The 22,652-nt window shown below is 49.5% G+C and overlaps 7 protein-coding genes across 7 annotated transcripts; 6 read left to right on the top strand and 1 right to left on the bottom strand.

Moving 5' to 3' along the window:
- Window positions 1-540: 540 nt before the first annotated feature.
- On the top strand, window positions 541-5,119 carry PFICI_13503 (uncharacterized protein; the record flags this gene model as incomplete). The annotated part of the gene is made up of 3 exons (XM_007842084.1): window positions 541-680; window positions 817-1,625; window positions 1,686-5,119. 3 exons carry the CDS (start codon window positions 541-543, stop codon window positions 5,117-5,119), a joined length of 4,383 nt encoding a protein of 1,460 aa, XP_007840275.1.
- A 3,414-nt stretch (window positions 5,120-8,533) lies between these two features.
- On the top strand, window positions 8,534-11,350 carry PFICI_13502 (uncharacterized protein; the record flags this gene model as incomplete). Its single annotated transcript, XM_007842083.1, has 1 exon — window positions 8,534-11,350. One exon carries the CDS (start codon window positions 8,534-8,536, stop codon window positions 11,348-11,350), a length of 2,817 nt encoding a protein of 938 aa, XP_007840274.1.
- Window positions 11,351-13,330: 1,980 nt separating this feature from the next.
- PFICI_13501 (uncharacterized protein) lies at window positions 13,331-14,218 on the top strand (the record flags this gene model as incomplete). The annotated part of the gene is made up of 2 exons (XM_007842082.1): window positions 13,331-13,392; window positions 13,462-14,218. The coding sequence occupies 2 exons, from the start codon at window positions 13,331-13,333 to the stop codon at window positions 14,216-14,218; spliced, it is 819 nt and encodes a 272-aa protein (XP_007840273.1).
- A 219-nt stretch (window positions 14,219-14,437) lies between these two features.
- Window positions 14,438-15,493, bottom strand: PFICI_13500 (uncharacterized protein; the record flags this gene model as incomplete). Its single annotated transcript, XM_007842081.1, has 3 exons — window positions 14,438-14,889; window positions 14,961-15,210; window positions 15,293-15,493. 3 exons carry the CDS (start codon window positions 15,491-15,493, stop codon window positions 14,438-14,440), a joined length of 903 nt encoding a protein of 300 aa, XP_007840272.1.
- Window positions 15,494-16,491: 998 nt separating this feature from the next.
- Window positions 16,492-17,228, top strand: PFICI_13499 (uncharacterized protein; the record flags this gene model as incomplete). Its single annotated transcript, XM_007842080.1, has 2 exons — window positions 16,492-16,674; window positions 16,752-17,228. The coding sequence occupies 2 exons, from the start codon at window positions 16,492-16,494 to the stop codon at window positions 17,226-17,228; spliced, it is 660 nt and encodes a 219-aa protein (XP_007840271.1).
- A 648-nt stretch (window positions 17,229-17,876) lies between these two features.
- PFICI_13498 (uncharacterized protein) lies at window positions 17,877-19,796 on the top strand (the record flags this gene model as incomplete). Its single annotated transcript, XM_007842079.1, has 1 exon — window positions 17,877-19,796. One exon carries the CDS (start codon window positions 17,877-17,879, stop codon window positions 19,794-19,796), a length of 1,920 nt encoding a protein of 639 aa, XP_007840270.1.
- Window positions 19,797-20,282: 486 nt separating this feature from the next.
- PFICI_13497 (uncharacterized protein) lies at window positions 20,283-21,914 on the top strand (the record flags this gene model as incomplete). Its single annotated transcript, XM_007842078.1, has 1 exon — window positions 20,283-21,914. The coding sequence occupies one exon, from the start codon at window positions 20,283-20,285 to the stop codon at window positions 21,912-21,914; it is 1,632 nt and encodes a 543-aa protein (XP_007840269.1).
- Between the last annotated feature and the right edge of the window lie 738 nt (window positions 21,915-22,652).

Below are 22,652 nucleotides of genomic sequence, written 5' to 3'. Positions count from 1 at the left end.
GGGGGGGGGGAATAACACGCGCACGCATACACTTTACTAGCCGCCGTATGGATCAACACATATAGTATTTGACTGCACTGCACTTGAGACCATTCTAATCTGCATCGTTACGAGGCAATAATCTGCGCAGCGTCGAGATGCACATGATTGGTTCGGGCTGATTCGTGCGTCGACGTCGGAGCAGGCTCTGTGATTCTGCGTTGTGCATGATTGTGGGAGCGGGGTAACAGCATTCAGAAGTTGGGCGCCTGACAGATGTAGGCTTGCAGATTTCATGTCATGACTCAACCTGGAAACTTGCTGGTCTTGCACACTTGGGTCATTATATGTCAAACTGGTGAAATATATCGAAAAAGGTATTGTTCAACCCAAGGAAAGAGTGACTTACAGCACCGAGAACACTAAAAACTTGTAGATCGGCATGGAAGAAGTCACAATCGACGAGGGGGGTCAAGCGACGGCGGGTAAGCGAACAAATTTATTATCCCGTCTTCGTTCTGTGCTCAATCAAACCCATACCGAGATTGAGAACTGACCCTCATGGATGGAATCACAATAGATGACCGATCATTCGGGGCTTTGAAGACTTACCAGGTATCTCAAGATCCTGCGCTTATTGTGCACCAGGCCGTAAGCAGCGATGGGGGGCATTTGATGATAGTGAAGAGGCCGTCTCACCTGTAAGTACGAGACACATATCCGAGGCATTAAAGTCGAATTTTACTGCTTTTTATTCCGATACATTCGACTCCGTGTATTTGCGTATCTACTCGCATCAATCAGTGAGGTACTTTACGGCTGATAATAGCATCTTAGCGAGACGAACACGGATGTAGAAGCGCATCTGAAACTCGAGCTATGGAATATATCGATGGGCGGACCACCGTTTATGAAGAGCTCTGGCTCTATTTTCATGGAAAGTGGGCTTCATTCAACACCCAGGGTGGTCTTCTCAGATGATCTCCGCATCGTTCTTATTAGTGATCAGCTATATCGCATCTCCTTGGATGGCGGACCACTATCAATCACTGCAGTGCATGGTCGTATACCAGCTGAAGACAATCCAGACACTGTTCGATGGGTTGTCCGCCACGACGAACTGCTCTTCTTGGCCAGAGTTGACACTACATTTTTTGATCAATGTCGGGAAGATGACGTAAGTCTTGAGCGTAACATCCAGCAAGGAGCACCAGACACAAATACCAACAAGTCATTCTCGCTATGCAAATTGTGTCTCCGTGAACATTCCCCGCCGGGATTGTACGTCTGCGACATTTGCTACGTCCCTGATGACAGAATCGAGATATGCCGTGGCTGCGTTTGCCAAGGCCTCTGGTGCAGAGACACGACACATATTCTGACGGCCAAGTCCAATTACAACCGTACACTGAGCTGGAGGAACACTCACACATTGTCCAAGATTGATTTGAGGAATGATGCAAACACATCAACAGAGACGTCTCTGTTCTCAACGCGTATTGGAAGATCGATCGAAAGCTGCCCCACTGTCAACAAAGACACTGAGCAGCTGCTGTGGTTCATTGATGCAACTCACATATTGGCGTGCGACTACAAGACTGGGAACAATTCATTTCATGCCGTACGAAATGTTGATCCAGAACATGGTAAGCTTTTCCCTGCTATATATGTATTGTCACTGTTCACCCAATTGATGCTGTAAATAGTCACATATATTTACGCCGCTTGTATTAGCTCGTATCTATTCTCATTCTCGATCGAGAAACGCGATAGTGCCATTATCATTCGTTCTGATTCTTTTCGGATCATTGACTCTGGTACCAAAAGAATCGTGCAGTTAGAACGCTTTTGGACCAATGAGGCTCGACTTCCAGCAATTCAGAAGAGCTCAAAAGTTGCCATATCAACTCCTACAAGCGTTCTTGGGGCGCGCATGGCTTGCTACATAGCTGCTAGTGGTCAAATTGTCTACCAGCCACTTCCCTGCAGGATTATTTTCCGCAAAGGACAAGAGCTTCCAGGAAGTCTGCCATCTGCGAGACCAAATGTAGTGACGATAGTAAAGTCCCCAGTACGTACACAAAATGCTAGTACATGGCGACACCTTTTCGAAATCCCTTCATCACTATCTTGCAAATACGCTACTACATACTACTTTCCCGGCCACACTGACGAACTTGGCACTCGTAGAGGAACGAGTGTGGTGCTTCTGGCTTTACCAGAGCTCAATCAGTTGCCTGTCAAAGTAGACCTCGACTTACCTAATGATCAGTCCCAACCTTGCGATAGCCCCATGGAGCCACTTGATGAAAGCTTCACCGTTCATGAAAAGAGACAACGCAAGGAGCAAGTCGAGAAGCGCCTTGTACAAGAGCCAGAAAAAGAACAAATGACAAGCTCGATTGGCCATTACACTCTTCGCAGAGGGACTCTTTGTCGTGCTTGTAGTGGAGTCTTGGGGGACTCATCGCTTCTCAACACATCCGATCATTGGGAGCCTACCTCAATAAGGAAGTTGGACGGGTTCTTCCATGGGACCGGCTCAAAAAAGTCTTCAGAGAATTCCAAGCTGATACCCGGACGATCAGTTTTCCGAGTGAATGCAGTATCTGACGACACGGAAGATAACAATGAAGGCACTCTGCAAGAGTCCGACATTTGCGCTCTAGAAGACAGGCGGGGTACAAATCAGCAAACAACGCAATCGCATGGATACCATGAATATCAGGAGCTGACAGGTGCCGATATAAACTCAGATGTTCATCAGAGGTTCTTATATGAGCACCACGCACATCATCCATCTCTTGTTGAATTTGCAAAAGCAATACTTGATGGCTGTCATCTTTGCAGTCTGTTTCTTGATGGCTTAGGAGACGGCCAACAGGGAGTAGTACAAGACCTGCTCAACGCTCATGGTAGAGGGGTCTTTGGAATGACCACGGACCATAACCAAACGGATTCCAAACTCAAGGTTCCTGAAGCCAACTATGCAAATGTCAAAGCTCTACTTTCCAGCAGGAATGATATCAAATGGGAGCGATGCTCCACAAATCTGGTACTGAGAATCAAAACATCCGCCCATGGTAAGACCGCCAACCTAAAGTTGTGTCTTTACAAATACCTTGATGGAGATGACATTAAGCCGGCATTCCGAGCCCGTATCAGGATGGGAGTCCCGGACAAGTACCAGAATGGGAATCAGGGTTCCAGCGCCTCTCTTCAACAACAAGACAACCTGAAGTGGTTTGAAGATCCGATTACTGATCCTATGAGATACACTGGCTCGCCCCTCGCCATGGACTCTTGTCGTCGTTGGCTTCGGCAATGTTGTTCATCCCATAGTTGTGTACCGCCAGGCATCACTTCTCTGCCACCAACTCGTGTCATTGACGTGGGCTCTCCCGATGGAAATCGACCACCGCACTTATACATCACATCAGCTGTCAAAGACGCAGGAATGATGTATTTGACCTTGAGTCATTGTTGGGGACGGAATAACTCATTCGAAACTCTGACAACGGACAATCTTGAAAGGTGGACCCAAGGATTTCACCTGGAGACGCTTCCCCAGACTTTCCGTGATGCAGTTTTGATTTGCAGATCGCTCAATGTGAGATACCTGTGGATAGACTCCATGTGCATCATTCAGAAAGGCGACAACCTGGAAGATTGGAGGCGCGAGGCACCAAAAATGGCTGCAGTCTATAGTAACTCACTTTGCACCTTGGCTGCGCTGTCGTCAACGAGCATGTCATCAGGATGTTTTGCAGTACGAAACTCACTGAGATATGAGCCACTACTACTTCGAAGCAAAGAAGAGGGAGGCTTGAACTTTTTGGCTCCACGACGTGTATACGGAGCCAGTGGCGGTGCGAAGACCGCAGAGAAAGTCCACCATCTCAACTCGCGAGGCTGGGTATTCCAGGAGCGTATGCTCAGTCCTCGCACACTAGGATTTTCATCTGACGGCATCTCGTGGGAGTGCGATGATCTGCATGCCACTGACATATACCCCCAGGGTATCAAACAAAAGGACTTCTTCTCATCCACCGACTTTATGGGCAAACACCATTTCAAGGAGTTAACCATGCCGCTTCTGAGACCCTTGATTGACAGCACATATCGCGCCTCATTTTTGGTGGCATGGTATGAGTTAGTGGAGGAATATTCCAAGTTGGGCTTGACCAATGCCAGCGACAAGCTTATAGCTGTCGCTGGTATCGCTCAGGTCATCCAGAAAGCCACCAGGTTCGAGTGGTATCATGGTCTTTGGTACGATGCTAGCGACCCACAAATGTTCTTGTCCCAGCTCCTCTGGACCTCGCCTCATCCACGACATTATGACGAATCTTCGGTTGGTGGACCTATCAACACAAACGCCCCGAGCTTCAGTTGGGCAAGCATAGGCTCTCAAGCCGATCACCGCATAACTTTCCACGCCCGCTTCATCAACTTGAACGCCACTTCTGACGGCGATTCGAGGCGCAACTATTACTGGTTGCCGTTGGTCAAGCAACAAGACGGCGGTCAGTATTCCTTTGTCGAATGCATATCACAATTCGGAGTCATGGATGTCCATGAGGCTCCTAAAAACACACTGAAGAAGCATCTTAATGACCCTTCAGAAAAGATGCTCCTGGACTTCAGGACCGAGGTCTTACACCTCGGAGAACCCTTTGATGTTGATAAACAGTCGGTGGATAGCATGCTTCCACCTCTAATACTACGAGGGCACGTCAGGGATGTCACATTGGTCAGGGCCGACACTCGCCAAAACCTTTGGAAATATCCATGGGCAGAGGAGCAGGAGAATTCCAGTGGCAAAGATGATGGCAACGATGATCTCAGTCCCTTTAGTAAAACAGCATGGTTTTTCCCAGACTCGTGTCCTTGCAACATAAGGGACGGAACTTCAGTAAAATGTCTCACCATTGCCCGGTGGCAAAGGTCTTGGGACGAGCGCTGGTTCTGTGCTGGCATTGTTCTAGTATCAACCAAATTCAGCGCACACATTACTATCGGAGGCGTCACGGAAAGTACACGGATCTTCACCCGTGTCGGGTACTTTGAGCACTCTTGGAAGTCTAGGAGCTCAGATTGGGAGAATGATGGGGAGAGGAAACTTATTCCGTTGATTTGATTGTATTTCGGTCTTATGATGAATTAATTTCCTCAACATCATGAAAACCAACCTCTGCGCAATCCAAAATATACCGTTCTAGACATGAGCTCACGACGCGCACCTTTTGGAAAATCGCATTTCCCACGTCCGCATTTCGAATTACCGCCTTCTTGTTAAAAAAAAGCATTTTTTTGAATCGCATTACTCATCGTAAACCCCTCACGCTGAGCTTCTCCGATATGGTTTATCGTGGGTCTACAGGGCCTTTCCAAATACACCTCCTGGAAAGAGTGTGGTCACCATCAAAACCCTCCAATCAGGCACCTGCGAAGGAAGACCATTGACTGATCGCAATATTCCTCCAAAGTTTCTATGGCAAATATTCTCCAAGTCTTTCACGGACCAATGACCAACCCACCCAAATGGCTAAGTAGTCTACCATTCTAATTTGACACTTGTTTCATTTCACCTCGCGACGAAAAGAACATGCTTGACTGCAATCCTTTATGCCCTTCCCGGGTACACAATAGGACAGACGGCAAGAGACAGCAATTCAGACTCCTCGAGCACTATGGCAAGTCACTATCAATTGCTTTTCCCAAGGTCATGCAAATAGAATAGCTCACATGAAATGGAGGGACCAGCACAACCACGGATGCAGCTGTCCAATGCCGAAATTGCTTGTAGAAATTGCTGATAGCAAGGTCCAGGCCCCTGAGCCGGAGCAATTGCAACACAGATGTGAGGTGCATTCCAAAACTTTGCGAAATCGGCAACACAGCTCTGAAAGCATGGGCTTTTGGTAGAGATGGCCGGCGGCAGCGTTGGGTTTGGGGGGCAGACGAAAGGAGGAAAGGTGGGAAGGGCAATATGGGGAAGATCGGGGCTGGTAGGGGTGGGAAACGAAAGACTGGCAGATATGGTGATTGCCCTGGTGACTGCACTGGATGCAGCGGCCTTTGCAAAAAGAAAGAGAGTCCACTTCATCTTTGAAATGATTGATATGGTAGTGTCTTTACAGATGCAAGCTGTTGGTGTTGTGACCACGGTCCCGGATAAAACGAGAGTGTGGCCTTTTATAGTCTTTGTCTGCAGGTAGTTGCACCAATGTCACTTGGATTTTGGTTTCGCAATCATACATTTCGGGAAATTTAGACCTGAACTAAGTGACAGAGCACTATTACTGCTTACGGAATTAGAGTTGACACCTGACTAGTCCAACGAATAGTACATCGGGATGACATGGTGGTGCCGTGTTTGCCCAGCCGTTGGGTCTGTGGTATACCACCGTAATTAGATAAAACGTTAACATGTCTCAACCGTATGGTGTGATGCTACCGCCACCACGTCTCAGCCTTTCAGCTTTCCGGAGTATCTATCCGATGGGTGAGAATATAAGAAACGTACTGCCATAATATACCATTTGGGGAAACCATTTCGTCCGCGCAGTGTCCAATATTCTTTAATCATTATATTTCGACGTCTTGCCTTCTTAGAATGAGTGTATCTTAGTTCATAATCGATTTGTCTTAATAATAAATATTCCTGTTACTCAGAGTGTCATATTGACTTCTAGTGCTAAATTATCAGAGTAGAACAGCAACTAACACGGTGCTGTTGGCGTTGATGGTTTCACTTTCCCGGACGCCGTACCAATGAAAAGAAGTGATCTTGCGATGGGGTATATTCGATACTCTCGACTGATTGGGAGGGATCGTCTTCTAGTGACCGGCCAAGTGCGCAGCGCAGGAGCGATCTCTAGCATGAGCTACGCTTCAACGCGTGAAGAACCATGAGAGGGCCTCCCAGAATATCAGCGCAAAATCATTTACACCTTCTGTGGACACTTTAGTCCCCGACCTTATATCTAGTTGTGTCTTCGCGGCAAGCAAATGAGGGTGCTTGTAGCCGTGAATCTTCCAGGTCGTGGTTCCTTTTCCCACCATCCTTGCATCCTTGCTTCGTTTGTCGCTCTGCACACTGCAATCTAAGCTGTCGAGTCTCGAAATAGAGCAATCGCGGGAAGAGATACAGCTCTTGCATCGTCCAGGCGCGGCATTGTCGATACTGGTGGCATATACATTCAAACCCTCCCTTCGAAACATTTGAGTGGCAGTCGAACAGCGAGAAATGTGTCCAGATCCAGATTTGTCGTTTAAGAAGCCTTCAGATACCCTTGATGCTTAAGCGGTCACGATGGCGACAATGGTGCAGACAAATACTCTCGGAACGTCCGCCACTTGTGTCGCGAACTCATTCGCGTCATCCTGGGCAATCAAAAACAGCCGATTCAGATGTTCTGGAGGCCTAGTGCTATTGTGATGCCGCTGACATTCTGCAGTATTTTCGGTAACTTTTCCCAACTCAAATTGAATCGTCCCACATTTATACTGGTCTTTGTTATCTCGTAGGGCTGGTCCCTACCCCAGCAGTAATGTAGCTTAGCTTAGCTGGTACACAGTGGGTTGAATCTCTATAGCGAAGTATGCGGCGCCAAGAACACGACGGATCATTACTAGACACATAGTAAATGCTTCGGCGTAAATGTCGATGTTGGCATTCGGCATCTGGGATTGAGTCTGCATCGTTCCCTTTTAACGGGTAAGCTGAAGAATTGATATTTCTAGCATGCCAAGCATGCACCGTGTCTATCGGAGATCCCCGGAGTTGGCGTGTGAGGCTGAGTATACCTTTGAGTGCCAGAACGTCCATTACCTACTGCATGGGTGCGAATGAATCAATGGTTCTGATGTAGTCTTGCCATCACAGATACCAAAGAAGCTGATCCCATCAAGTTACATGCGCTCAACATAAGTTTCGGTCAACATTATTATGTACCAAAACAAGACGATTCCTTGGGGTAAAAGGCTATCACAAACAGCGTATGTAGTACTCTGTAGAAGTCGATCCATTGCGAAAGTAATGTGTAGCGATTGTGCACCGCAGTGGAAACCATAGATACTACCCTACCTGGCATATCGGGGCGGTAATAACCGTGTCTGTGACGGTAATTGCAGGGGTCCAGCAGGTTTAGCGTTACCTTACCCCCGCTAAATTTGCAGGGTCGAAAGTGCGGCAAGGCAAAGGATTGGAGCAATTTATGGACAAGTCTCCAGGGCGGGTTAGTATATCTGCAAAGCGATGCGGAGGACTTGTAACATTCTTAAATACAATTGGACGAGGATCTGAACCGGTGATCAGGCCTCACAGGCTGCATCTGCACTGTATTTTTGGTTCAAACAAGTCCAAGAGTTCAGCCTGATCCATATCCTCCAAAACCTCCTTGCGAAGAATTGATCTATCTCACGAAGAATGCTAGTTTTTGCAGCATGGTCGTTTCCAGCTGGCTGTGCGCCGTTCGATCCTCTGCCTTGTCATTCGCGAGGTATCTATTTCATGGACCAAAGCACCCCTAACGGATGGTGAGAGAACATGGAGCGGGCCACAAAGAGGCCAAGGCTTGTCGACTCTAGTGAACCACCACAAAACGCCCACCACAACCACCAAGAATCTAGCCGTTTCGACGGTACGGGGATTGCGATACGGGATGGCACTGTCCAGGTTCAAGGCGATCTTTATGTGAATTCAAGCCACGCTACGGAGGAGACCAAGAATATAAACCCCGCAAGAGAACGAATACTCGAATCTCTCCGCTTCGAACAGATCGATGCCCGGCAATTGAGCATCAAGAAAGCACACTCCAAAACATGCCAGTGGTTTCTGAAAACCGCATTATACCGGAAGTGGGAGAGCAGGGACCTAGGATCGCACGATAGTCGATTCTTGTGGATCAAAGGCAAACCCGGAGCTGGAAAGTCTACACTAATGAGGTTCTTATTGGAACACAATCGCAGCCTCGCCCGCCGATCGAGTCGCACGGAGGTTCTGATCTCATTCTTCTTCAATGCTAGAGGTGAAAGCCTAGAAAAGTCGACCCTCGGCTTATATCGGTCACTCTTATTGCAACTCCTAGAAGCACGCCCAGAGTCACACCGGATATTGGACGCCGTGCGACCGGGTCGTCCATGGACCGTGGATCTACTAAAGGATCTATTCGAGAAAGCATTACAGGAACTGGAGGAAACCTCGATCGTTTGTTTCGTCGATGCCCTGGATGAATGTGAAGAGACAGAGATTCGAGATATGGTTCGGTTCCTAAGCGATCTTGTCGAAACTGGAGGTCGACTCCACATATGCTTCGCAAGCAGGCACTACCCACACATCACGATTCAGACAGTACTCAGCATTGTCCTTGAGGACCAAAATGAACACGGAAATGATATTGCGCGTTACATCGACGCCAGGCTACACCTAAAGGAAGGCAAGCGGGCAGAAGAGATCCGTCTAGAGCTGAGGGAAAAGGCGTCAGGGGTCTTTATTTGGGTAGCTCTTGTCGTGGAGATTTTGAACAAGGAGTACGAAGCAGGGCGCAGCTATGCTTTACGCGAGCGACTACGACAACTTCCCAGCGATTTGCATAACCTTTTTCGCGATATTCTTAGTCGCGATAACAAAGACCGAGCCAGCCTTCTCTTGTGCATTCAGTGGGTTTTATTCGCCAAAACTCCCCTCACACCTGTGCAGCTGTACTTTGCACTTATTTCTGGTGTAGAACCTGCATGTCTAGATCAAATAGATCTCGAGGATCATTCAGATGACAACATTCGACGGTTCGTCCTGAACAACTCGGAAGGACTAGCAGAACCTACCAAATCTGCGACTCCTACAATCCAATTTATCCACGAATCAGTCAGGGATTTCTTACTTAAAGAACAAGATCTATACGGGATCTTTCCTGAACTGCAAGGAAACATCGTTGGAAGAAGCCATGAAGCACTAAAACAGTGCTGCATGAGCTACATGAGCTCACCGAATGTGGTCAAATTGAAACCGTTCCTTCCCGACACCGCATTTTTTGCCCCATTCCTCGCGTACGCCAACCAGGGTGTTTTGCACCATGCTGATCAAGCAGAAAGGAACGGCATAAGTCAACAGGACTTTTTGACTGCATTCCCACTTTCACAGTGGGTAGAGCATTATAACTGCCTTCAAAATGATCACGTGCGTCACTATTCGTCAAAAGCCAGTCTCAGGTATATCATGGCGGAAGCTGGAATGCCAGCGTTGATCGGCGTCCTACCCGCTGGTCAATCCTGCTTTGATGTCGAAGATGAGCGATACGGGCTTCCAATCCTTGCAGCGGCGGCAGCCAAAAATCACGACACGGTCCTAGCTATGCTCAATATTGAAGCACGGTGCTTGCCCAATTTCTCATTTGAGGATTTTCGCTCACAATATCCTCCACTCCCTGACAAACTGAACGCTTCGAGCCGGGATTTTACTTTTGATAAAAGCAAGGCAAGCCTTCCTCAACTGATTCAATACGGAAGCGAGATGCTCTGCCTCTTTTATCTTTTAACCAAAGATGAAATTGACCTGAGGGGTAGTGAAAACAGAGCACTTATCCCGCAGGCTCTTGAGAATGGGTTCATCGTGGTAGCTAAGCTGTTGATCGATCAGGGCGCTGACATTCACACTGCTGACAAAAACGGAGAAACACCATTATCCAGGGCTTCGCGATACGGATATAGGGAAGTAGTCAAATGGCTACTCGACCGCGGTGCCGATATTTCGTCTGCAGCGGATAATGGTGAAACACCATTACACTGGGCTTCCTGGAATAGGCATATCGAGGTAGCTGAGCTATTGCTCGATCGCGGTGCCGATGTCTCGGCTACGATGAACGACGGCGCAACTCCATTGCACTGGGCTTCCTGGAATAGGCATATCGAGGTAACTAAGCTGTTACTCGATCGCGGTGCAAATATTTTCGCTACAGCGAATAATGGGGCGACACCACTACACTGGACTTCCTTGAAAGGGCATGTTGAGGTAGCCAAGCTGTTAATTGATCGCGGTGCCGATATCTCAGCTGCAGCGGATAACGGCACAATACCTTTACATTGGGCTTCTTGGAATGGACATATCGAGCTAGCTAAGCTGCTACTGGATCACGGTGCCAATATTTCAGCTACAGGGCATGACGGCGCAACACCATTGCACTGGGCTTCCGGGAATGGGTGTGTCGATCTAGCTGAGCTACTACTCGATCGCGGTGCCGATATTTCGGCTGCAGCACAACACGGCGCGACACCATTGCACTGGGCATATCGGAATGGGCATTTCGGGGTAGTTAACTTGTTACGCGCTCATGGTGCCGGTTACTATAGGACCAGGAACAGTGGATAATACACAACCGAAATGTTGTGAGATCGCTGCCACGGTATCTCGCATCGCGCGCGCTTCGGCTTGATTACGTCTCTAAGGGTAGCAATGCGAGACGTCGCCAAAAATAGATCACAAAGCTGCGTAAGATTATCCACTATCTATCCATATTTGATCCAATGCAAACCATATATATGCATCGCTCAAAAATTCAGTTCACGCCTCGTCCTTACCCAGCCTCGCCTCGGAAAAACATTGCAACCTCACGTATGCATTCCACACGATGAAAGTTCACATCGTTTCGACACGATGTGCATTTGCTGACATCCGAGTTACGAGTCACAAGGACTAGGAAAGTACAGACAGGAGAAGGGATTCGGTGAAGTGTTGTTAGTTGAAGAGAGGATTTTACAAGTATGGCCAGATTCGGTGCAGGATAAAAGCGTGTGAGTTTCTTGGCGCCCGGCGATGCGACCGGTCAGATGTGAGAGTTGGCCGTGGTGATGCAATGAAACATCAGTCGAGAAAGCCCCGGTACAAAGATGGAATGGTTCTCCGCCCAAGATTCCTGTGTGAGCAATCCTAGAGCCGCCGGAAGACTAATTAGATCGGTGCCGCCTGGGAGATCTCCGGTGTTGTTTGTTCTTGTCTTTTTTGCCCTTATCCTATGGAGTGGGGTGCGATTTCCACCTAGAACGTTCCGAACATGGAGATGGCGATCTCGTATCAGATAACAGCCGCGCATTTTGCTGCATCCTTTCTGTTCAAAAAAGACAGAGTGGCCTGTCGGTTACGGCTGCATTTGTATCATCAGATGAATGAAAACAGATGAAAAGCAGGGGGGTTTGAAAAATGCCAAGACATTTTGTCCTGCCAATCCTACCTGCTTATAAGTTTATACTGCTCGCTGCATGTGTAGCGGCTGATAACCAGTTGTGGCCGCCCACTCTTTTACTTTATCGGATCGCTCCACTTGTGAAGGGCAAGTCGGTCGCTGGGCCTAGTCGCGGAAGTCGGTGCCACGCGAAAAAGTGATGGAGAGACCAACAAGACTGCAAGAACTCTACTTGTGAGCTTGATCGTCGTTCCTGCATTTCTCGCCAGCTTGGCGGGTCCCGGTTGTACTGGATGCTTTAGGAAGGTTGGTGGGGGTGTGGGAGATATAGAGCATGTGATTAACACGGCGTGTTAAGCCTCCTTGAAGTAGACGACTCTAGACGGGTAATTCTCTATTGAGCCAATTCGGAAGGGTTACAGGGGGGAGAGGCTATATGATAATGTTAAAGAGCCGACACGGTGTCTCGTTGAGCTCCAATCATGTGTATGCATAGTGAGGTAGTTGGTCAAGATTGATTGATAGTCGCTCTGGATTAATCCCCTATGATTAACACCCATGGACCCCTGTCGCCACCCGATTCGATTGATCTCCCACTCACCCATGTCCTGCATCCCTCCAACCAGGGTCCTGAGAGGGCCCGTGGAACAAGGCAGTTTTGTGAGCTTCTCAGAACGGCAGGACACGCCTCTCTCTGCAACACAAGCGGCCACGGTTGTCGGTGGTTGAGCTTCCAGAAAAGAAACTGGCTTCTGCTGCAAACCAGCTCTTTTGCAGTGTGGCAAGCCCAGTTTTTTCCCCCTACACGACCTGCAATGTTACTTTACCTATACGCCGCTACCTCAATCAGCAGTGCGATAATACCATGTGTTTGCTGCTTTCTTATTGTACATGTGGGAGTGCCTCTTTTATCTCTTGGCGCTTGGCATCACACGTGTGGTCTTGCCTGTGAAAGCGGTTCCCATTCCTCTCTTTCTCTGGGGTCTTTTCGCTATAAAGTCCTCGGCGGGCGGGTTTTCGCTTCGCTTCAATTTGTCTAGCGGATGACACCATTTTCTTCCAACGGATCGGGAGAAGAAGAAAACGTGGGGTTCGTTCCATTCAAATAAGAGAAAGAAGCTTTGATCGAAGATTCTCTGTGAAGGCTATAGCCAAATCATCACTTCACAATGGGTCAGCTTCCCTCCAAGCCCAAGAAGGGCGCCAAGTTCCGGGTCATTGGTGCTGGCATGTAAGTCATTACCTCTATACCGACAAGAAGTAATGCAAGATCAAAAAGCAAGCTAACTCATATTTCCAGGTGCCGTACCGGTACAAAGACCCTGAACGAGGCTCTTAGCATCCTCTGCGATGGCCCCTGCCACGACTCTGGTATTCAGTCCCTCGGTGGCAGTCTCCACGAGATCAAGACGTGGCTCGATGTCATGGAGCTGGCGCCGCGCCAAAACACCAAGGAGGACGAGGAGCACATGGACTACCTGATCCGATCGCTCTTTGACGGCTACGTGGCGACCATGGACTGTCCGGCCGCGACGCTGGTGCCCGAGATCATGCGGGCGTACCCCGACGCCATTGTGGTGGCGACGACGCGCGAGCAGGCGTCGTGGTGGAAGAGCATGAAGCACATGAACGGCCTCATGTCCAACTGGTACCTGCCCGTCGTCGTCATGTGGCTGCGCAAGGCCCAGGGCTACGGCCAGTGGGGCTCGCGCTTCCAGGCCCTCAGCAAGTGGCGGTACGGCTCCGAGGGCATCCGCGAGCCCACCAAGGCCATCCACGAGGAGCACCTCCGCCAGGTCGTGCCCCCCGAGAAGCTGCACTGGTACAGCGTCAGCCAGGGCTGGGAGCCCCTGTGCAAGATCCTCAACGTCCCGATCCCCGACGTCCCCTTCCCCCACAACAACAGCAAGCTCGAGGCCGAAAAGTCCTGGCAACGCCACATCATCTCGGGCGCTGGCTCTTGGATCTTTGTCCTGGGTATCATGACTTGGTTCTTCTACTACGCCTCCATCTGGATGAACGAGGTCTCCGAGGAGGGTGAGGCCATTGAGATTTGAAGAATGAGAGAGATTGAAACCTGATTTGATCGGAAACCGGAGTTTGCATCATCTGTATTTTAAACCTATGCATTATGTAAATAGCTTGGGGTTTGTGGGCATCATTCATAATATCCTTCATAACTGCAGTTTTCTGTGTCAAAAAAAAAAGAAGCCAAATTAGACAACCGAAGAAAATCATCCCCAAGTCGCTGTCACGGCCATCCAAGGCCAACTCACTTATTGCAGGGCGTATAGTTGTTTCGGCTGGCCGCCCGAGCAAGAGCTGAATTTCCACCAACCGCTGTGCCACGAACCTCCAATGTTGGTGAGACCCCATTTGATGGGAGCTGGTATCGGCGGCCAGTTGGCCCACAGGCCGTCCTCGACCGTGCCGTCAAGGTTGAGAAGGAAGAAGGGAACGACGTCGAGGGTGCCGGCCTTGGTCACGGTAGTCTTGCCCCAGGTCTTGAACGTGGCCGACGCTGCGGCCTCCTCGGGCGTGCCGGGCTTGGGCGCATTCGGGTGGTCCTTGAGGGCTGCAATCGTCGCGATCTCGTGGTGAAAGTGATGCTCGAATGGCTCCTGGAAACCAGACATGATCTTTTGGAGCGCGGCGCCGTCAAAGTCGGATACGGACGGAAGCGAGGTCAGGTACTTTTGGAATTCGCCGAGTCCGCCGAGGAAAGCCTCTGCAAGTGGCACTTGTTAGTCGAGCTGCTCATTGTTCATGTCCTCTGTATCAGGCCGCAGCGCAACATACCGTGCTCCTTTAGTGTCTCGGACCATATGTCCTTGGCGCCGAGCACTTCCTCCACCTTGGTAAACAAGTTGGCCTCTTCATCGTCATGATGCGAGGCAACAAATTTGTGCCAGGTCAGGGCGTAGCCAATGAAGTCGCTCTTGTCGGTCGGCTGGACGTGGGGGGCTTGGTTATAGATTGAATTGTATCCTCGGAAGATTGAATTATGAAGCATAGCCATGTGACTCGCCCCAGTGGTAAAGATGTCCGTCTATATGTAAGTGGACATGTTAGTCATATCATGTACATCGTTATGTGTCGAGGCTTTGCAAAGGACCCAAATTGGCACATACCTGCTTGGTCTCATATTGCGGTGTCGTGATCAGCTTGATTGGGGTGTCAGCCCAGGGCTTGCCTTCTGATGGAGCAGTGGCCGACATCATGTATGGCGATCGCGTAAAGAACAATCCAATGAGTATAGGAATGGCAATTCGAAGAGGGTTTCCAAAGAAACCTTGCTGTGGTTGCTTCTGGACTCTTTGAGCAGGCTCCATTTTGGCAGTCTCGTTCCGTCAAAACAGGAGGGCTGGCGAGTCTATATGCAAGAAACAAACAGATCCCGTCACCTGCTTGCTCGATTACAAAGTACGCGACGGAGGTTCGCCAGCAAACATCCAGCACCTCATACGACAGACATGCGATAAGAGCTCGGGAAGCGCCCGTAATGGGGCCCCGACTTAAGCTTTGCTGAATAATTCCAACGGCTGATTGGGCTTGGGAGGGGCGCTAGGGCGTCGGGGCATAAGCTTCAGGGGTCTTGGCTGCAAGATCGGTTCCGGAACGCCGACAAGCCTCGGGATATTCCTCGTTCCATCACGCCATAGAAGCATCTTGCATTTCACCATCCAAGTGATCATCTATCTGATGAATGATTGGTCTTTCGTAAATGGAAGTTCTGTCAACCAATTCAGCGACAATTGATCTTCTAGGAGGTGCTGTATACCCGTAATACCTGTACTGTGAAGCATTGGGTGGTCTCCATTCAGGTACCTTACAAGTCAGCGGTACATACGGTAGCAGTGTCTCTTGTCTAAACGCCTTATCCCCACCATGAAAGCTGCTCTCTCGACAATGCCCCGACTGCACAACGAGCAAAGGTACAACAACAGATTTGTTGATCATCTCGTTGCCTTTAGATATTGATGACCGTTGCCAATGACACGAGAAAGGCACACATGATCTTTGGAACTAAAAATAGATTTCAAGTAAATCTCAAATAAAGCAATTCTAACAACATTCCTCAGTACTTTCATTGTTGTCATAAAAATAGCCACTCAATGATGTCTCCCTGGAGGCGCAAGCGACCAGATGGTGCCTTTGTGCCATGTGCCACCAATTCTCCTGACAAAGGCTTCGACAGCTCGTTACACTACTGACATATCTCCCTTTCGATCTTGTTTGCCCCTTGGCTGGCCATGCCAACACTGTCAAATGTAGCGAATTCTCGCGACTAGACATCTCCTGTCACATTTTCTAAATCGGACGAGTCACGATGGAATCCATGATGTCCATGATGCCGGGCATGTCCATGGGGGACGCCATGACAAATACGGCAACGGCGACGACGGGTTCTCTGTCTACAACGGCAACGGCTACAGCCAGCGCCATGATGGCTAGCATGACTGGTGTATCTGGCACCACCATGAGCGGTATGATGAATGGATGCAAGATATCAGTATGTCGCCGCCCTATTGTTCCTGCAGCGGTTCCCTGGCTTAAAGCACTGTTCTAAAGATGACTAATACTTGCTAGATGCTCTGGAATTGGTATACCGTAGATACCTGCTTCCTTTTAACGGCGTGGAGAATACGGTCGGGCGGCGGCTTTGCCGCCTTGTGCATTGGCGTTATTCTCATGACTATAGTCCTGCAGGCGCTCGGCTGGCTCGCCAAGTTCTACGACCAGCGTCTCGTCCAGCAGGCCAAGCAAGCCGCCATCCATGCCGGGACGAGCGACTCGTTGATTGCCAAGGACGGCCACCACGTCTCCTCCCCGTCGTCGTTTCGACCGAATATCACTCAGCAGGCCGTCCGGACCCTGGTACGCACCGCGCAGTTCGCCATGGCGTATTGGATTATGCTGTTGGCCATGTATTACAATGGCTATGTTATTATTTGTATCATTTTGGGATCTTTCATCGGCATCTATTTCTTTCAATGGGATAGATTGGGAGGGCTGCCGGGCTATGCGCCGGAAACGCATCCAGAACCTACTGGTTGTTGTGGGTGAGAGAGTTGGAATACATCGTGGATACCTAGGATTCTTTTTGTCGAATTGTACTATATCAAAGCATGTTGTACTGTTATATTGGCCGGTATGATGAAGGGGTAAAGGATATGGATACTGGCAGCATTGTTTTATTCTAGCCGGACGCAAATCTGAAAGTTGGCGACGGGAATACCAAAAAGAGTGGCGGATTTAGGCACGGTAACCCAATTATAGTTAGGAAGAGATTATCTTTTCCTGATTAGCGCATTTTAGTGGACTTTGCTTAGGGGAGGTCAGTAAAACTCAGCCCTGTGTGTGGGATTCAGGGTCGCAGTTCCAGTGATCGACGACCCCTACTGTGGTTAGGTCGGACCTAATCTGACTCGTGACTGTCGCAAATCTGAGAAATGCCTGATGACAAATGAGCTCCTGAATTATTACAACTGCTAACCTGCAGCTGATTGCCGACACTGTCCAAGTCGTGATCTGGGTATGACCATCAGAATACACCGAAAAGGCTTCTACTAGTTCAGTCTTGGAGCACACCTTCATCTGAGCTGTTTCGCGAGTGCGCCGCGGATGAGCAAGGTCGGATACATTCAAAGTATCTAGGAGTTCAGAAGCGCAGGAGCCGCACCCTTGTGCGATTGCTGAGTCACCTTGTTCATGATGCCAGCGCCGGGCAAGATTCGGAGCACTCAAGGCTGTTGGACATGTCGTCTGCGCCGGAAAAAGTGCGACGAGCAAAAACCAAATTGTTCGATTTGTGCCTCATTAGAGATCACCTGTCTCTACAGCGACAAGAAGCCAGAATGGATGGACGGCGGCATCCGCGAAAAGAAAATGTCTGATCATCTCAAAGCCATGGTCAAGGCCAAGGCCAACGAGCGGCGCGAGAAGAAGTGGGCTTCCGAGATTGAGGTCGATGGACACCATAGCGAAGCATCCACCGCAACCAGCAATGATGCCATGTTGGCGGATAGTATGGCCGACCATACACTTGACTCCAACACGGATCATGAGATGGGCAACAGCAGCGGCCCTTCAATGTACACCCCTGGAACCAGTGCAACAGAAGGCTCACCCACTGCTCATCCATCTCCAGACGACCAGATGGCTCGGCCAAGTTTGCAAGTGTTTGAGCCAGTGTTGGCCGAGTCAGACATTTCCGGCCATGTTGACGTGCACATAAAGCCTCATGCAAAGAAACCTTGCCCCGACGATGAATCTGAAAGAGAGCTCAACTTCTCCATGCTCTACCTGGACTATGTGGTCCCATACATGTCTCCTTTCTACAGGCCACCTTTGCTACAAGGAGGACGCGGGTGGCTCTTGGTACTTCTCATGAGGAACAAGTCCTTGTTCCACACTGCGCTTTCCTTGGCCTCATACTTTTTCTCCGTCATGGTCAACAAGACCATGCTCGGCCACGAAGATTGCCAACAGCGCAACTGGTCGGAACTCCAAAAGCAGCAACGTCTGTCTATCGAGTCCCTTCAGAAAAGCCTACAATGTCTGAACTCTCATGGCGTCGCAAACCTGTTTCATGAGAGCATACGGAGTCTGGAATGTATAATTCAAATGATCTCTTTCGATGCCACGATCGGCAACGCGGCGAATTGGAACATGCACCTCGACGCTGCATGTTCGCTCTTTGAGCAAATCATTCAACACCATGCCACGGACCGCGATCAGCCCTGGCAATCCATCCTTGCAGGTATGGACTCGCAAAGCATGGCTATTGAATTTGGCAATGGCCAACATCCGTGGTCTGCCAGTCAGGCATCATTTCGATTCCAGACTATACACCTCATATGGACAGATATTCTCGCATCTACAGCGCTAAATAGAACACCTCTTCTGGAAGCATATCACCAGCAACTCCTTGTCGGAGATAATCCCAGTCTCCAGGCTTGGGATTTCTTTGGCTGCCACAATTGGGTCCTGTTGATTATCAGTCAGATCGCGGGATTCCAGGCATGGAAGAAGGAAATGAAGCGGGCGAGGACCCTCTCCATGGTGGAATTAGTAAAGAAGGGCTCGTGCATAGAGTCGAGGCTTCGAGCCGGGATCGCGGAATTGGATCAAGTCATCATGGACGTGCCATTTGATCCCTTTGATCCGTCAGCGCGAGCTCCAGACCAACCTTTCCTTGGCTCGGGCTTTCAAACCATTACAGACTTTGGCCAGCAACGCTCCAGTGTTGCACAGGCCATTCATACCAAGATCTGGGCCAAGGCTGCGCTCACCTACGATGCTGTTGTCGTATCTGGCTTTCAGCCCGGGCTGCCGGACATTCAAAACAATGTAGCCGAGACGATTGAACTCTTCCGTGCCCTGCCAAGTCCCCTCTGTCTAAGGACGATGGTCTGGCCGTTTGCTGTCACGGGCTGCCTAGCCTTGCCGGAGCAAGAAGACTTCTTCCGCAGTATGGTCAGTAATATGGATGGAATGCAGGTGTTTGGCACGGTGAAAGAGGCTCTAAGAATCATGGAAACAGTCTGGGAGCATCGCGCTTGTATGGATGCAGACCTGTGGGATATTACAACTTGTTTCAATGTGCTCGGTCACGCCTCATTGCTGGTATGAGAGTAGTAAAACTCCGATTTCCAGGGGCCAGTCTGTCACATGAATGCAAGCTCAAGGACTTTCGGCCAAGGGCGGCCAGAAAATAATAGGCTGCAAAACATGCTCAGAGTCACAACAAAGCGAACACCGAACTGATAATGTCAAAAAAAGGCGCAAAGGTCCGCTCAGCTCCAATGGCTTCCAACGCCAGTATCATATGATTTTGGCGTCCAAAGCAGCGTGACGACGTGACTGCAACTTTGGTTATCACGGCGTGGAATAGCTGGTCTTGCTGCTACAATCCAGGTTTGTGGGTGCCTCCAAGCTGCCTCATCGGACGAGAGCCCAATGCGGCAAGGTCTTTGAGCCACTGTAAGCAGAGCGGCGATAACGGAGGATCATCACCCCGGTAGGCAGCAACCTCTTGGAACATGCGCGTTGTTTTTGAAGCGAGGCAGTCCTTGAGAAGCGACTCTCATGATGACGAAAAAAATATGTACAATTACGATGCTTTCAAGAGTGTCGATTTACTTGGTATTTCTATTGTTTGAGGGGATCTCCGCATCTCCATCTTTGCCTATCGCACATGGGAAGCAGGGGTCGTTTCTCCCCAGCACCGAGGCGGCAATCAAGCATGGACCCCAGATCTTCAATGCGCTGCACGATGCCATGCGACAATTTGGATCATCGATACACCACAATGGAATGAGCCTTTTCCAGGCGACCATGCCGACGGGCACTATCTTATATCACGGCAGCTATAGCACAGACGTACCTGAGCGTCTAGAATGGTTGGCTTTTGAGATTGAACACGCGGAGAATTTTGCTCGTGGAAGACTGAGACGACGGGATAATGCTAGCGACATATTCATGTCTGACAATGCTAGCCAGAAGCCATTGGAATCTCGTCAACCAAAGGTTCACCATCAATTAGATGACTTCAGGACAACAGAATCCTCACTAGATGGGTCCATTACCGTGTCCCGGGATCGGGGTCGATGCTTCGACAAATGGAACCCCGACGATTGCGAATTTACATCCGGTTATCTCCATGTGTTCCAAGCCTTGCGTCCGCTGAATCTGTTATACATCGACGGCATGGCCGCAGCGAAATCCGGTATGGGATCAAATGATATCGAAGACTTTGTAGTCGCCGGAAACAGAACTCGCAGTTTCTTGGAAGACTTTGTTCGCGCGGCTGAACTTTGTGAGTGGGGAGAAGCTTGGCATATTGACGGCTTCATTCGTATGGAACCTGGCTTCGAAGTCGTATATTGCAACTTTCGCGACGGTGCACTTCAGCGGCTCTCGGTTACGCGGCGCCCGCGTCAAATGTTTTCAATGTCCGACCTCATGTACGACAAGTTTGAGTGGATGCGTGCCGCGTCTCAGAGATACCACGGCTTCGCCGCCGGGCGCGTGGTTCTTGACTACTCGTCCATGGTGTCAGCCTATTTCTACCCACTCAACCTGACCAACCCGAATGCTACGCGACCCGAGCTCCCGAGATTGCTAAGCGCGACTGATGCGGAGCTGGCGGTGATCAAGGCACATCTCGAGAGGAAAACGCCCGCGGCGAGGGGTGAAACTTCAAGCCAGGGCGGCACAGATTGGCAAGGGGTGACGGATATGGTTGTTACACGCTATGCAGACGTACTCCAGCTAGGGTCCAAGTGTGAGACTGTCGAGGCGATGAAGAGGTTTTTGGATCATCTGTTGATGATGTACATTGATCACGAGCAAGATAAAGTTGACTTGAGAAAGGCGGAACAGAGTTGTGCGAAACATTACCTGTTGGGTACTGTAACGACGACACCTGAGGAGGAGCTGATTTATGCTGGAATTCTGGCGACGACTCGACTTATCTGCGATACCCTATTTCGAGCATATGAAGTAGTCCAGAACTCCGAACCAGATGTTGAGTCTCTAACTGAGGCGGTATCCCTGGTCCAAGGGTTGATGGATACGCTCCGCTGGTCAAAATGGAAGGAATGTGGGCCATGCGCATCTAATGAAATATGTTACGTCGCCATGTGGCCATTTGGGAATACCGAGGATCATTTCAGTCCGTCCTGTCTGAATGCCTCTTCGACGTTTGACAGAGACTCGTACTGGACGTGGGAGTGGCCATACTGGTGATGATTTCAGTCCATTCTGTCCGAATGCCTCTTTGACGTTCGATAGTCTAGTCACAGGCGCATTATACTTGGAGCGGCCGCTTATGAGGGTTCTACGAGTTGTCTTGGTCAAACATACAGCCGGCGTCCTTGAATAATTGAAGGAAAGATGGGATAATAGAGTAGACATGCTGATTACAGCACTGTCATAATAGCGTTGGACATTGGTCATGACACGGTGATTCGCAATGGGACCGGGAGACGGCATATATATGTTGGACCTTGGAGTCTCTCGTCCAATCCGCGCGCTCCTCTCCGTTTGCTTTGCAAAGAATTTCCATGGTGAAGCACGAGCGACAACCAGTGAGCTCTTGGGTTCTTGTAACGAAGCTGTTTCCAACATCACCACTTCCAGAATTCCGGAGTGGCGCAATGGCTCAGCGCATTGGACTTTTACCAAGGTGAATCTAAAATCCAAGGGTTCGGGGTTCGAGTCCCCGCTTCGGAGGTTTTTTTTTTCTTCTTTGCCCTTTGTATGCCATTAATTCATTACATACATACCTCTTCTTGCGATTGAGTTTGTCAATCCTTGTCGGTTGGGTGTGGTGCAGATTTATTCACCATAACGGTCAAATAAGTTCATGACACTAATAGCCACATCAAAAGTGCAGTCACCTCATTTCAATTTATCTCACTCAAAACTAATCTAATGGATTTATAAGATACCGAGGCTCAAGTGGCATAAGTTGAAGTTGTTGTA

This window comes from Pestalotiopsis fici, assembly GCF_000516985.1.
Source record: "Pestalotiopsis fici W106-1 unplaced genomic scaffold PFICI_Scf_11, whole genome shotgun sequence".
Lineage (NCBI taxonomy): Eukaryota > Fungi > Ascomycota > Sordariomycetes > Amphisphaeriales > Sporocadaceae > Pestalotiopsis > Pestalotiopsis fici.
Note: the sequence above shows the minus strand (reverse complement) of the source record. Positions and strands in the feature narration are given on the sequence as shown.